The sequence below is a fragment of the Semicossyphus pulcher genome, unplaced genomic scaffold (genome assembly GCF_022749685.1).
Source record: "Semicossyphus pulcher isolate SPU_LCO1_2020_fin unplaced genomic scaffold, fSemPul1.0.p SCAF_2, whole genome shotgun sequence".
In the NCBI taxonomy this organism is placed as follows: domain Eukaryota; kingdom Metazoa; phylum Chordata; class Actinopteri; order Labriformes; family Labridae; genus Semicossyphus; species Semicossyphus pulcher.
The window spans coordinates 14467952-14481451 of NW_027211693.1; the positions used below are offsets into that span (position 1 = coordinate 14467952).

A 13500-nucleotide genomic window follows, 5' to 3' on the forward strand; every position below is an offset into this window, starting at 1 on the left:
AGTAGTTGTTTTTCAATGCAGCCATATAGAAATAACGCTGCTTTTCAGTTGATAGTTAGTATTTACGATGTGCCTCTCCATGGGTGTGGCCATTGTGACATCAGAAATCTGATTCTCGTGAAGTCCGGGTTGATGAATCTGCTCCGAGTTCACAAGTAAGAACACGGACTTTGAATGGCGTTCCAGAGCAGTTTTTCTGGTCGTAGGTCGGAAAAACTCGACTTCCGGGTTGTCTGGAACAAAGCATTAACTGCGAATAGACTTTATTAGATTTATAAGACAAGTTTCTTTTGTAGTGATTAACCTAGACAATCCTTTAGAACAGCTTATGATGAATACTGAATGTGGCATTTGTGTATTTCTTTTAATCTTTGCCTTGAGGGTGAAGGAGAGTTGTTTGTATTTCGTTGCACCCTTGATGCACTAAAAACCAAACCAACACATGAAGGAAATTGCATGCATGTCCAGCATTGTGGCATTCGATCATTAAGCTCTGGATAGACAGGACATTTGCATTAAACCTTTACACCTCCCACGCAGTCGAGAGGTCCCAAGCGACCTCACAGAAAAAAAAGCTGTATTTACACATGCTGGGTGACATTCACCGCATCCATTATGCTGCGTGGAGCAAGCACATCCCCGTGTTTACACCCATATATTTAAAGGTGACATGTGTAGCATTGTCTCATTAATACATCACTGTCATAAGAAACCAATATTTTCCCCCAGGCTGCTGTTTCTTATTCCAGCAGGCGTCTTAACAGGCTGCGGCCTCCGAGGGTTGCAAGGATATCTCTGATGTTTGGTACAGAGAGCTACAGTTTTTACAGTTGTACATTTTGTTGATGGTTCTGGATCGTATTAACTTTAATTTCTTGTTCATAAATAGTAAAAAAAGGCTCTTAAAAAGATGCCAAGAAGAACATGACCCTGAAACAGCTCGTAATCGCTCTTTAAGTGTTAAAGCTCCTAACCGAATGAGTATCATTTTAGTGTCCATATGTGTTTCTCTTTTAGCATGTGTGAAAGGGTAAGAATCTGGTGCTCAAAGGGACAGCAGTATTGATTTCAGGTCTTAGGCTGCTTTCTCGACGCTCACACATCAGTTTTAGCTGTGGCACCATCGACATTCAGCTGAAACGAGTAGGGGGGAGAGCATGTTGATTACCCCCGAGGGAGACGGCAAGGGCAAGCCGTGGCCGTGATGACCAGCAGCCATAGACGTGAACAAATGTGCATTATTTCTTCTCGCCTGCTCATTTATATGTTCATTTATACACAATCTGATGACTAAAAGAGATGTATGTGATTCATTAAGAAAGCATTCCTTAGAGGAGGCCTTCAAATAAGCAGATATATACGCCATTAGCCTGTGGAATAATGCATACATGTTCTCATTTGGGTCCATCCTTCCTTTGGAGGATTCAATCCAAAGACTGTTTGGTAGCTACGGTTGTTTTTGGTACCTTATCACAGCATAATGAAAGTCAGCACCAGAATTTGGTGGCACAGTGAATGAGGATCCTATATAATGGGAATCCATCAACAGAGGGACATCCTGTTTTCTGTAGGAGGTGTGGATCTGGTGTGCCTGTTTTGGTCAGGGTTTGTGGATTTGGAAAGGCTTCTTTTGTCGTCATAGAAACAATACCATCACTCATATACAGTCAAAAGAACAGTAAAACAGGACATGTTGCTAAGCAGATTGTACTACTTATTGTTCTGGGTCTTGTAGATTTATCTTTGCAGTGTTCAGAGCTTTACATTGAAAAATGTAGGCGCTATAAAATACAACATACAAAAAATAGGCCGTCTTGATCCAGATTTTCAGCTGTAAATATTTTTGGGCTTCTTTAATCTTCTATATTTGCACATGATTTCTGTTTTGGACTTTTGGTTGTTCAAACAAAACATCTAAATCAGACAGAACCTGTTTTAGCAGCTGGGGGCAGCTTTTTTATAGTTGTTTTCAATGAGAGTGAAGCTTTTTTGCGCGCTGCTCTTGCGTTGCAGAGCGCCTCGTGTTTTTCCGCTCTGTGAGCCTCTACAGCCTGCAAAACACGTTTTGTCTGATCGGGCCCAAAGACGTCAACTTGAGCTTTCTGTAATTGTTATGAGGTTTTTTTTGTCACAATTTTTTGACACCGTAGAGAACAAAATGTCTGATTTCTTTGATGAAAAAATGATTGCTGGCTGCATTTAAACATCTTTGTCATGTGACTTTCTAATAAAGGGTTTGTCAGTTTAACCTGTTTTCACAAATGCTCACTCAATCACGTGAAAGCCACAATGAGAAGGAACGAGTTTCAGGTTCAGAAAAACTTGCATTGGCTGGTGTTTATCTTTTCTATTTAATCAAATCCAATTGTTGCTAACAAGTACGTTTTTTATGAAGTTGTCAACAGATTCATGGGAGGTGTTTTGGGGATTGAACTAAAGAGGTGATAAGGCAAAGAAAAGGCTCATGCTAAAGAACGATTAACGTCAAATAATGTTTTGTTTTTTTATGCTTCACTACCCGAAAGTAGCTTGGAGTCGTTGGTTATAGCCGATTTATTAAAAATAATTTATTAAATACATTTAAAAATAAATATAACGTAAGTCATTAGTTAACTTTTAAGATTCTGGAATGATAAAGATTAGAAAGCATTTCCGGTCACATCCAAATGCCATCTTTTTAGACATCAGCATACTGATTTAAAGTATGATTTATTCACATTGATTTTGGTTCCTTTTCCAAACAGCAGTTTAAAGAACGTCCAGGACAAACAATTTGTCCCATCAAAGGTTTTTAGATGTTGAGTTGTTGAAAAGGAGACATAAAGGGAGACAAACAGCTCGTCTTCTTGACATTTGCACGGCCTCACATTGTTTCCTAAATCTTCTTCAGCTGTCAGAAAGACTTTAGTGAATATGTAAAGCCGCTCTGTCCTTATTTGTCCAACCATCAGCTCTGTGCGTATCAGCCAGCTCCTCTTGTTTGTCTTTATTTATGCTGTAAAGTTGTGTGCGTGTGCCATCGACCCTTATAAATTACTGCTTCAGAACCGTCTCCTGCAGCTCAGTGGGCGGTGATACAGAACAATAATATGGAACGCTGGATACATTTAAAAAAATCTATATCAATTTAACCACCGAGAGAGGATAAAATGGAAACATAGGCATGCTTGAAAACACACATTCACTTTAACACGCACACACTCACACTTTTTCATTACCTGGGGAAGCGTACAATACAGAGGAGTTGATTAGGATTGCCGACTAAAGGACAGTGGGCTCCAGCTGCCTCTCTGAATTTCATTGTCATTAGCGGTGGAACACCAAGCCCTTTTCAAACTCATTAGTTGATAAAACAACCCTCTGATTTCCCATTAAAAAACCCATTCGTCCTCCCTCGCTGACTCCCCCCGCCCTCCTCCTCCACTGCAGCCCTGCATCACCACACCTTCCTCCAAAGCCGCTCCCGAGACCGGGGAGGAAGTTGCAGCTCTTATGCAACGTTCTCAACAACTTTGTCCTGCTTCCTTTTACAGACTCATTACGCAAGTGTCGAGTTTAACAGCCGGACGAAAAAAGTTTCACAAAGACCCAAAACCATCGATGTGAACTGATTTTGCAGCATTCACCATTTTAAGTTTAATATCCACCGTTTAATATCAAACTTCTCCCCTCTCCTCTTGGGATTTAGAGCTTATTGGTTCTATTAAAGGGCTGAAATAGGAAAGTAATTGTCTGAGATGCACTTATTCTGCGTCTGAATTCTTATGCACCCTCGAAAAAGCCTTTCTGTGCTGCATCTCGAAGTAATCAACCGAATCATCAGCTCAAAGAGGAACAAATAACTTGTGGTTTCCTGGCAGAATAACAATTTATTTAAATTTAGACAAAAGGAAATACATATTTGTGCTTTGTGCGGTTTAATGAAGAGCTTTGTTTATATACACTTTATACACTATTATATATATATATAGAATCTAAATTGAGTTATCACCACTTATTGAATATTATTAAATATCAAAGACCCATTCCTTCCCCCCCGCAACCATTTATATCCCTTTAATAATCTAAAGGTGTAAAAAAACCCATTTTTTTTATTTTCAAAAACATTCATTCAAAGATGCTTAGTGTCAAAATTCAAGTCAGTATATCTCATCCAGCCAGGATCAACATCAACTTCTCTGAACTGTCAAACAAAGGTCATGAACCCACAAAGTACCAGCAGTGTTTTGTCTCCGCTGTAATCCGCACCAATCAAACCAAGACAGAAACGAACAAACAACACCAGCCTGAATCCAGGCAGCTTAACCTTGTCTCTCGGCTTAATCGCCGTTTTTCGTCTGAGATCCTGAAGACGCACCTGAGCACAACGTTTTTAGCAGTTGTTTTAAAAGGCAGATAAAGCCTCTTGACACATTTCCTTACTGTAATGCAGATCTGACAGGCAGTTTTGGTTCTGAGAAGAAAAAAACCCTAAAACGTAGCAACTGGAGAGCGTTTTTTACAAATTTGCGTGGATGTCCTCGTGTCGCAGCACTTTGTAGGTGATCCAGTAGAAGATGTTGAATATGAGGAAGCTCAGGGGAAACACGGCTCTGGAGATGGTGTCGATGCGTTTGGCCCGGTCCACGAAACGCTTGTGGAGCACCTCTCCGTCGTACGTGGTCAGTGGAGGAGGAGGAGGAGGAGGAGGGGGAGGAGGGGTGAACACGGTGGACCCCTCCACGGCGGTGCCATCCTTGGTCTGCAGGCAGTGACCGAGTCCATAACCCCGGAAGTAAAAGCCGCGGCTCTCCCTCACCAGCTCTTCCTCCTGTGGAGTCAAGCAGAGGGAAAAGAGATTGGCCTCTCGCTGTCAACTAGAATTAGCATTTCCTCTCAGTGGCTGATTCCCGAATGCATTTGGGTTATCGAGGCACAAAAGGGCAGCAAAGTGCAACCAGCAGAAAAACCACGAGATTCTCTTTTTATTTTGAATCCAGGACAGAGGAATTTTAAATGAGCTGTCACTGATCGTGTGGGAAAAGGGCACTACTTTCTCTGTGTGTGACTGAAACAGTAAAGAGTTCTTCTGTTTGTTTCTTAGAAAACTACCTGGCTTTATTTGAACAACCTGGATGCTTATCCAACAGCATTTATAAAAGTTCTAAAGGTATTTCTAAAATCCTCAAAGACTCTAACAACGTAGATTAAAGAAAGGATTCTGTCTGATGCTAGACAAATACAATGTCGACTTAAATTGTGACTTCAGTTCTTATTTCAGGTGAATGACGATGATAATAAAGTCTTAACATTTTTTTCCAAGTTGTATCAATCTACCATCTTGTTTTAGGATTAGGCAATATATGGGATGTTTGAGAAATGGGTAAAACATCTTCTTTCTATTGTGCAATCGGAGACTTTAAAGTTATAATCTCGAAGATTTCAATTTCGTTCTCTTTGGCGGCACCTAATGGCGATAAACGCTAATTGCGGGAGCACACTTCCCACATATCTAGACGTCCACGGTTGGCTCCGGTTGTAACTCTTGATTTTCCTCGCTGACTTTCCTTTTTAGACTGTTTGCCTTCATCTGAGCGTCGAATTTGTTTCTTTTTCTTTGGATTTTCACTTATTGTTGATGTTGTATCTATAGTCATCGATCTTTTGTTTGTTTGTTCAGCCATAGTAGATTACTGTTTACTCGCAACACTTGCAGAGACAAGAAAAGCAGACGCTTAGCTCCGCCTACCCTCTCTGGCAGACCAACTTCTGCTGGCTGATGGAAAACGTGTCACTAACTGGGCGCCGCTTGTGATTTTTTTCTGTGAAAGTCAGTCTGTAATACTGCAAATGCAAAGGCTTTCATCAGTGGGCTATAGGCTCAATCACCACTATGTTACCTCATTCATGGATAGATAGTGACTTAACAGACATTTATTTAAATTAAAATCTTTGAGATTATAACTTTAAGTCCAGTGGAAATACCTTCAGAATATCCCAATTTTAGTTAAATGACCTTCAAACATCATCATACACGAGAGGCAGGAACCAGGCCTATAACAGGTGCCAGCCTTAAAAAATAAACTTTCTCAAATCAATTAAGCTGTTTAAAGTTACTCTGACACAAAGAGGGGAATCAGAGGGCATCATCATTAGAAGAAAGAAGGGAATTATAATTCTAAAGTTAATCAATAAATTAACCTCCATCTCTCCTTCCAGCTCTTTTCAAAGTTGCCCAATGACAGACCTTTCAAAATGCCTATTAATAAAAAGTCATGATCTCAACCTCACCAAAAAAGCCTTGCACTTGGCACTTTGCTTTGATGAATGGCGGGGCCCCTTTTTTTTTTTTAAAGTGAATGAGACACCGTCTCCGCCCTCTGAAGAGAATATTAATAGACACGCAGCTTAAGTCTGACAGCCGCACTGACACTTTGAGAGATTCACTTTAGCAGAGGAAAGTGAAGATGTGGGATCTAAATTGGATGATTAGTAGTCAAAGTGAAGTGCCCTGAAAGCTCTGTGTCTCTCTCTCCGACCCTGGCAGCTCTATGGTGCTCTGCCGGACTTGACATCTCGGTGCTGGACAGACTTGGCAGTGTGGGACACTGTGAGCTCCTGTCAGTAGTCCAATACTCCTTATGTATTTCACACCTTTCTCCACCTGTCTCTCACTGTTAAAATTTGCCCTGCACAGTATTTCATTTAGTCTAACAACGGCCTGGTTGTGAATAACTTAATGTTTACTAACTAGTTTTTGCCCCCATGACAAATTGCAGCATACAACAGGGGGCGAGAGAGTTGTAGCTCTTCTAGCACAGCTTAATTATCCCTCCCACTCCGTCCTAAGCACAGTACATCATGTGCTAAAGGCTAATGGTGCGTTTCTCTAAAGATAATAGGTGCTCATCGTTTGTGCTCTCAGCAGCAGCAACACTTTGTGATTTGTCGGCATAAGATCAGTTGAGCCTGCTCTCATTATAAGAGAATAAAGTGACTGGATAGGGGGTTGTTTTCAGGAAGTGAGCAGGGACAATTAGAGACACAAATAATGCTAACTCCACTGACATGTTGGGACTTTTCCTACTTATCTTCATAGTTTCCAAGTAAGGTTGGATAATAAATACCACTTTTATCACTGTAAATATAAAGCAGTGACGACCAACAGCCAGCTAGCTTAAAGGCTAAAAACGAGGGCAAACAGCTAGCCTGGTTCTGCCTCAATGTTATTTCTACACTGTGCTTTGTACTGTTGAAACCAACAAGATATAACCTGTTAATTTGTGACCTTTAGACCTTCAGAGCAGCAGATTTTCTAACCTTCTGACCGAGCCAGGTTAGCTGTTACCCGTCTTTAAGCTAAGCTAGGCTAACTGGATACAAGCAGCTAGCTTTAGCTTTATATTTGTGGTACAAGGTGTCAATCTTCTCATTTTCCCTCATGTTTAAAAAGCATATTTCTGATATGATGACAGTTAAATGATTCAAGAAAAGTAGAACAAAACTATTGCTCTGTCTTTAACGAACAGTCTTAGCTTGTGTCCTGGAAAAAAGGAGATTAAAAGTTTAAAAACAAGGAGCCAGCTCACACAGGAAGTGCAGTTGAATTTAAAACAGGGAACACATCAGGGAAGAATAAAGGGCAAAAATGCCAAGTTAGAAATGTTAGTATTCAGGGTTAGAAGGTCAGAGAGAGGGTTACAGTGACAGGACGAGACCAGCACAAAGCAGGTTTAGTCGTGGGAGAGATGCCAGGATATATTCAGGTTTGAAGTCAAAGTTGCAAGACAGAAATTGGGTTTAAAGGTCAGGGTTGCACGGGGTTCATTTGTTTTTTACCCTAGCACAGGCGCTGCAGTGCTCACTGAGATTCTTGATAGCTGAGCTGTTATCAGGGTTGTCATTCTCTCTCCGCAACGAATCAACACTCCCAGGCTGAGTGGCATACGCCTCCGTTGGAAAGGAAGGTAGAAAAAATAGTAGAGTTATTGCTCCTTTTTTTTTAATCCTCGGCTGTTTCACAAAAGTTTGTTAGTCACTTCGAATAGTCTGCGTAATACGTTTAGGCCTTCATATTTGCAGGGAATAAAAGTCCTCCATGCGTTATTTAAATGAAAACCTATGTGTGCCATGCCAAACATAAAGTGATTCAAGGTGCATATTCACACAACAAACTCGAGCAGACGTTTTCAGCTTTCAAGAGGCTCTGCGAGTGTGATAATACAGGACATTATCTGCGGCTGTTGGTTTAGGGAGCTGGCTTTGAAGACAAATAAAGCATCCTCAAGGAGCCTGTTTGAGTTATTTCTGTCTAAACTATAAATGGAAGCTGTATTTCTTTTATTTCTGTGGCTTTGAAGGCCGAGTGGATATTTGCTGTGGCTGGTTCGGCTTAGAAAACATCAGAGCGGCGTCGGAGAAGTGCATTGATTGAATTGGACGGTCTGGGATTTGTACACTCCATCAGATTCCCAACCTCAGATCAGTACAACACATCAGGTCATGCGTCAATACCTCTCAGATGGATAGTTTGCGACCTCAAACTCCACAGTGGGAGTAATTGTGCAACTGATGTGGACAGGGGAAGTCCTTTCCTCTACAGACAATCATTTTCTCTCTCCTATATCGATGCAGGAGGGCAGACTGCCCGGTAAATCTGCTGGGCTCCTCTGCCTCTAAGTCTGGGAAGCTGCCCAGCCGGTGAGCTGTTTAATGGGATTTTCAAGATGTCCCGTCTGCCTCTCTAGAGATGAACCTCTCTGTGTCACAAAAGGGCCCTAAAATCTCTGTAAACCTTTTTATTTGTCAACTTAGACGCTGCATGTCTCGATAGTCATAGTTAAAGTTGTGGGTTTTTCAGAAGACAAATTATTCAAAAAACAGTTGTTTTTCTGTAATGAGGATAGGGTGGATTTTTTAGGGCTTAGAGCCTATTTCACAAATTTGCCTTCAGGGGATTAACAGTCTGAAAATGACCATGAATAATCAGGGTTACGTTCTCATAGGCTGGATAGATTTTAGTCGATATACTGTGTATATATATGGGGTAGACGGTAGCATCAGTCTGTAGGGACTTGGCTTGGGAACTGGAGGGTGGCCGTTTCAAGTCCCAGTACAGACCAAGCATGGGGACTGTCGAGGTGCCCTTGAGCAAGGCACCAAAGTCCACGTGCAGCCCCCTCACTCGGACATCTGTCCATGAATGCATGTCCATAGAGTCCTGCTTGTGCATGTGTGTATTTCAGAACTGTGTGTGTAGCACGTTTGTAATGCTAACAGTGTGATAACATTGATTTTCCCCTCGGGTATCTTCTTCTTCTTCTTCTTTGTCTGCTTCTTCTTCTTTTTCTCTGGCCAGATCTCAGGTCTCTGATTTCATATTTCCTCGCTCCAACCAGAAGTAGTTCCAGAGCCGCCATATTGAGAACCGTCTCAAAGCTCTTATTGCATTCAGAGGAGCGATGAGCGAGGATACACGAGAGCAGCCTCCATGGAAGTCTTTTACTGGCCGACCAACCCCCTTATTAGATATCAGTTATTGATTGGACGCTGCAGCTGATAGGACTCATGAGAAACATCACTGGAGAGTCATACTGCAGAGAGGAAGAAGCGGACCTTAAAACAGACTTTACAGGGTGCCTTGAAACAGACTATAAACAATGGTATAATGAGTCGGTATTTGACAACCTGGGATTGTTTAGAACCACTTCTTCTTCTGCTTTTTCTTCTACACCTGAGGTGACATCCAGGTGCCACCAAACAAATAGGAACTCTATTCTCTACAGTCTCTACATAACCTCATAAATGTCACTGAGGGTCGGGCTGCAATAGTGTTGATACGTTTATAATATTGTTGAGTAAAGAGACATTAACTTTGGGGTTGACATTTTCCCTCTTTCAGGACACCTTGTTGGGTGTGTTAAGTCATTTTCCTTCTTGCTTCTTATTCAGACTTGGGGAACTTTTATGTAAATGTTTCACGCGGCTTAATTCAGACATGACGGCACATTTAAGAAAAGAGCTGCTTTCTGGTGCGATTCTTGGCACCTGGTTTGCGAGAGGGAGCAAAGAGCAGTGAGAGAGAGTTGAGGTAAAAGGGAGAAGAGGTTTTACTGTTCTCTCACAGGCTGCATAAATGTTAAATTTTAGGGTCTTTGGCAGGGGTGAAGCACAATTTGTCTAACAGTTGTGGTTATTTTACATGGCAGATTCTGTCTGGGCAGTCGTGTCTTGTCTCTTCTCACTGATTTGTTGTGGAGAGGTTGACTTAAAATGGAAAAAGGGGATGTCATGCACCACTTAAGATTTCACAACGTTGTAATCAAAATCTAATGACACTTCTGAGGTTGTTTGCTTATGTTACAGTCCACTGTGACAATCCTTTATGAAGCATAAAAGCTGAGAGTTTAAGTGATTAAAAACTTGATGGTACTGACTTCTAATGGGAGATTGGTGCCTCTTTCATTCCCTCTCCGCGCCCTGAACACCTGTTCATTCCCCGTGTAACTTTAGTTGAACGGGTACGGTGTCCTGTGAGAAATGTGTAACGCTTACGCAGCTTTACAGGGTTTTCTGGCAGAAAGACTTGCAGGCAAACTTCTCCAGTTACTGATCTTAGCTTGGTGTTCTCAGTACAGAATTCATGGCGGAGGATAAGAAAGGGAAGAGGACGAGTAAATCTCTGACTTGCTTTTAGTTGGTGACAAAACGGGGAAACTTTAGGGGTCCAAAATTCTTGCTTAATGATGCTTCAAATGATATTATTCCTTTTATCCCCTGAAATTCAACAATCATGACTATTTGCTGTTACAAAGAATAATTAAGGCTTCAAACCAAGTGTTTATTGGTTTTACCTAATTAGTGTACAGTACAGAATAACACTTGAGGGACCTGTCTAAAGGAAAGTAGTTGTCTAATTAGTGCTTGCTTAGCTTTACATATTAACTCATCAAAACAGATTTGTTATGGAGAAGTTATATGTTAAAAAACTGCTCTGATAAATAGTCAACATGTCTGCCGCTGCCCTCGTCAGGTCAGAATACAGCCAAGCATTAATATTGCAGTTTGAATGCAGGGTTAGTGTACCCCAGTGCCACAGGGTTGCAGATATAGGGTGACATTCAGTGACAGAGAGAAAAGATCACAGAGGCTCCTCACAGGTCACTATGGATACAAGCTATGGAAACGAGCATCCTCATGTTATATGACAGGCAGCTGTAGCGTGTTGATGCTGTCAGTTCCTGAATTTACAGCGTCCCACAATAACAAGAGGCATAAGTCATTGTTATAGAGGCTGACAATAGCGTGTGTGTGCTGCTTTAAGATTCTACTACAATGTGTGCCAGTTTGTATGCGTGTCTGCGTGTGATTTACACTTACTATTCTTTGCTGCCGCTGCTTTTTCCTCAGCCTGATGAACTCCTTGTGTTGCCTCGAGACAAAGTTAACCGCGGCGTACTCCAGCAGGGCGGCGAACACGAAGAGAAGGCACACCGCCATCCAAATGTCGATGGCCTTCACGTAAGACACCTGGGGGGGAAATATAAGACAAGGCCACGGCGTCACCGACGGCCAATCATTGAGGATAATGTACAATTGGTGAGTTGTTTGCAAACTACACATTCCTCAGCCCTGGCACGTAATGACACACATCTTTGGGGCGGAGAAGGATTGTAATGAGTCAGAGGGATGTGGGCAGTTGACACATAGCCATGAGACAGGTCACGGCTCTGCCCCGGTCGCTCATGAGAGAAGATATGTCACAGCAAATCAGAGACGCCCACTGAGCAAGTTCACTCAATTGAGCAGCAGTTTGTCGACTGTTACAGATACATCCAACAAAGTGGGGGGAAAAACAGGAAATGATGCTGCTTGAAAGACCTCTGGCATGTTTTAATCAACACCTCCTCTGTGTTAAAGTCTCATACTTCAGCTGTCACACATATTAATGTTTTTTCACTGAATTAATTTATCATTTCACACCTGCTGACTTCCTTTTCAATTAATCCTGATGAAAATATTACACCAAAATTCTAATTAATAATCCCTTTCTTCCATAGTTATCCTTTAAAGATGAACTTTCTTTGTCATATTTCAGAGGATTACATCATTTTTTTGGGCCATGTCTTTAAAATGGATATTCGCATATTTTGCACGAGTTTCAAAAGTGAAGAATAACATATTTAAAAAGGTAGCCTCTGAAACGGGCCGTTCAGATCAGCTGCAGGTTTCCATGTCTAACCTTGCTTTCGCTGAAATCGACCAATCGTCATTCGCCGTCATTCGCCTCATGCTGCCTTCTTGCTCTAGCTTGTAGTCAAGTCGTTGTCAAGGTTACCATTCCGACACCTCCTGATGATTCTGGCTCGAACACATAAGGCCGAATAGCCGATCCTAGAGCAGCCATGTTTTCTACAACTTTGCAGTGATATTGCAGTGTGGCTGCTCCCCCATGTGTCCCACGTGGGGGAGGGGCTATGCGGTTACTCCAAATACTGTCAGCCAATCGTGGCTAAGGTCTAACCTTTGAATGGCCAAACAGCTTGTTCGTTTCAGGAAAAATAATTAAATTAAAATATGACTATATTTTTAAAATGAAACAAACTTTACAGACGTGATTCAAAAACACATTAGAATAATAGGAAATTGATCGCATAGCTAAAATATGTCCCATTTAAAGCAAAGAAATTGCATGTAGCATATAAAAGCATGAAAAATCGCTTAAAAAAAACGCTTGATCTCTCAGGCTTCAAAAAGCCTTCAAATAAAACTAAGAAGTCAGAAGAAATTTCAGAAGGAATAACTCAAATCCACAATATATCCAGAACCTGTTACGAGGCTTCTATAGTCGGAATCTCTGCATTTAAAGGGGTTACGAGCCATAACGTTTTTAAACTATTAGTTACATCTGTATGGGGAGAGGGGGAAAAAAAAGCTGTGCTCCCCCTCTCTCATTACCACCACTGTTGAGTCTTTTTCTGCTCAGTGGCTGACAGATAAGACTGGTTGTTCTGGGAAGGTTTCCAGGTGTGAATGTTGTCCCTCAGTCAGATAAATAAACTAAACTTTCTCAGGGTCAAAATGCACAGGATGTGCAGTCAAACTCTGCAACCAGCATAGGCATTAATTGGTAGTGGGTACCAGCAATCCTATAGACCTTATGCACTGAAACACTTACTCTGATTGGCTGGCATGTGTCCATGAAAAATGTATTTACCGTAGTGACAGTATGGTGCAGGCTGTCTCTCTAACCTTCTCTCCGGGTACACCGTGCCCTGCCCTGTGTGTCTTTCACATGCCAGAGTGCAGTGCCCTCGCCCCACCTGGCACTCGTTTGGCTGCTCCCCAGAGAGTCTGTGTCCTAAATCAGGACGTGCCTCATGCAAAGTCAGCATTTCACGGCTAAATACGCTACATCAGGTCGTCCCATTCTAAAAACCCCCCTCCAAATGGCTCTTATACCTATATTTGGTCGAAAAACCCAGCATGTTTTGCACTCCTCAGTTACAAAACATCTTTTGT

At 41.7% G+C, this 13500-nt stretch overlaps 1 protein-coding gene across 2 annotated transcripts in view; it reads right to left on the minus strand.

Annotated features, from left to right (window-relative positions):
* Window positions 1-3861: 3861 nt before the first annotated feature.
* glra4a (glycine receptor, alpha 4a) overlaps window positions 3862-13500 on the minus strand; it is a 51977-nt gene continuing 42338 nt past the window's right edge. The window contains exons 8-10 of one of the 2 annotated variants that reach the window (XM_069669596.1): window positions 11359-11508; window positions 7819-7929; window positions 3862-4810 (exon numbers count right to left, since the gene is read on the minus strand). In XM_069669596.1, the coding sequence (XP_069525697.1) occupies window positions 4499-4810; window positions 7819-7929; window positions 11359-11508 (573 nt within the window). In that variant the 3' untranslated portion in view covers window positions 3862-4498. The remainder of the gene's footprint in view (window positions 4811-7818; window positions 7930-11358; window positions 11509-13500) is intronic. The other variant, XM_069669595.1, reaches the window with a different exon arrangement.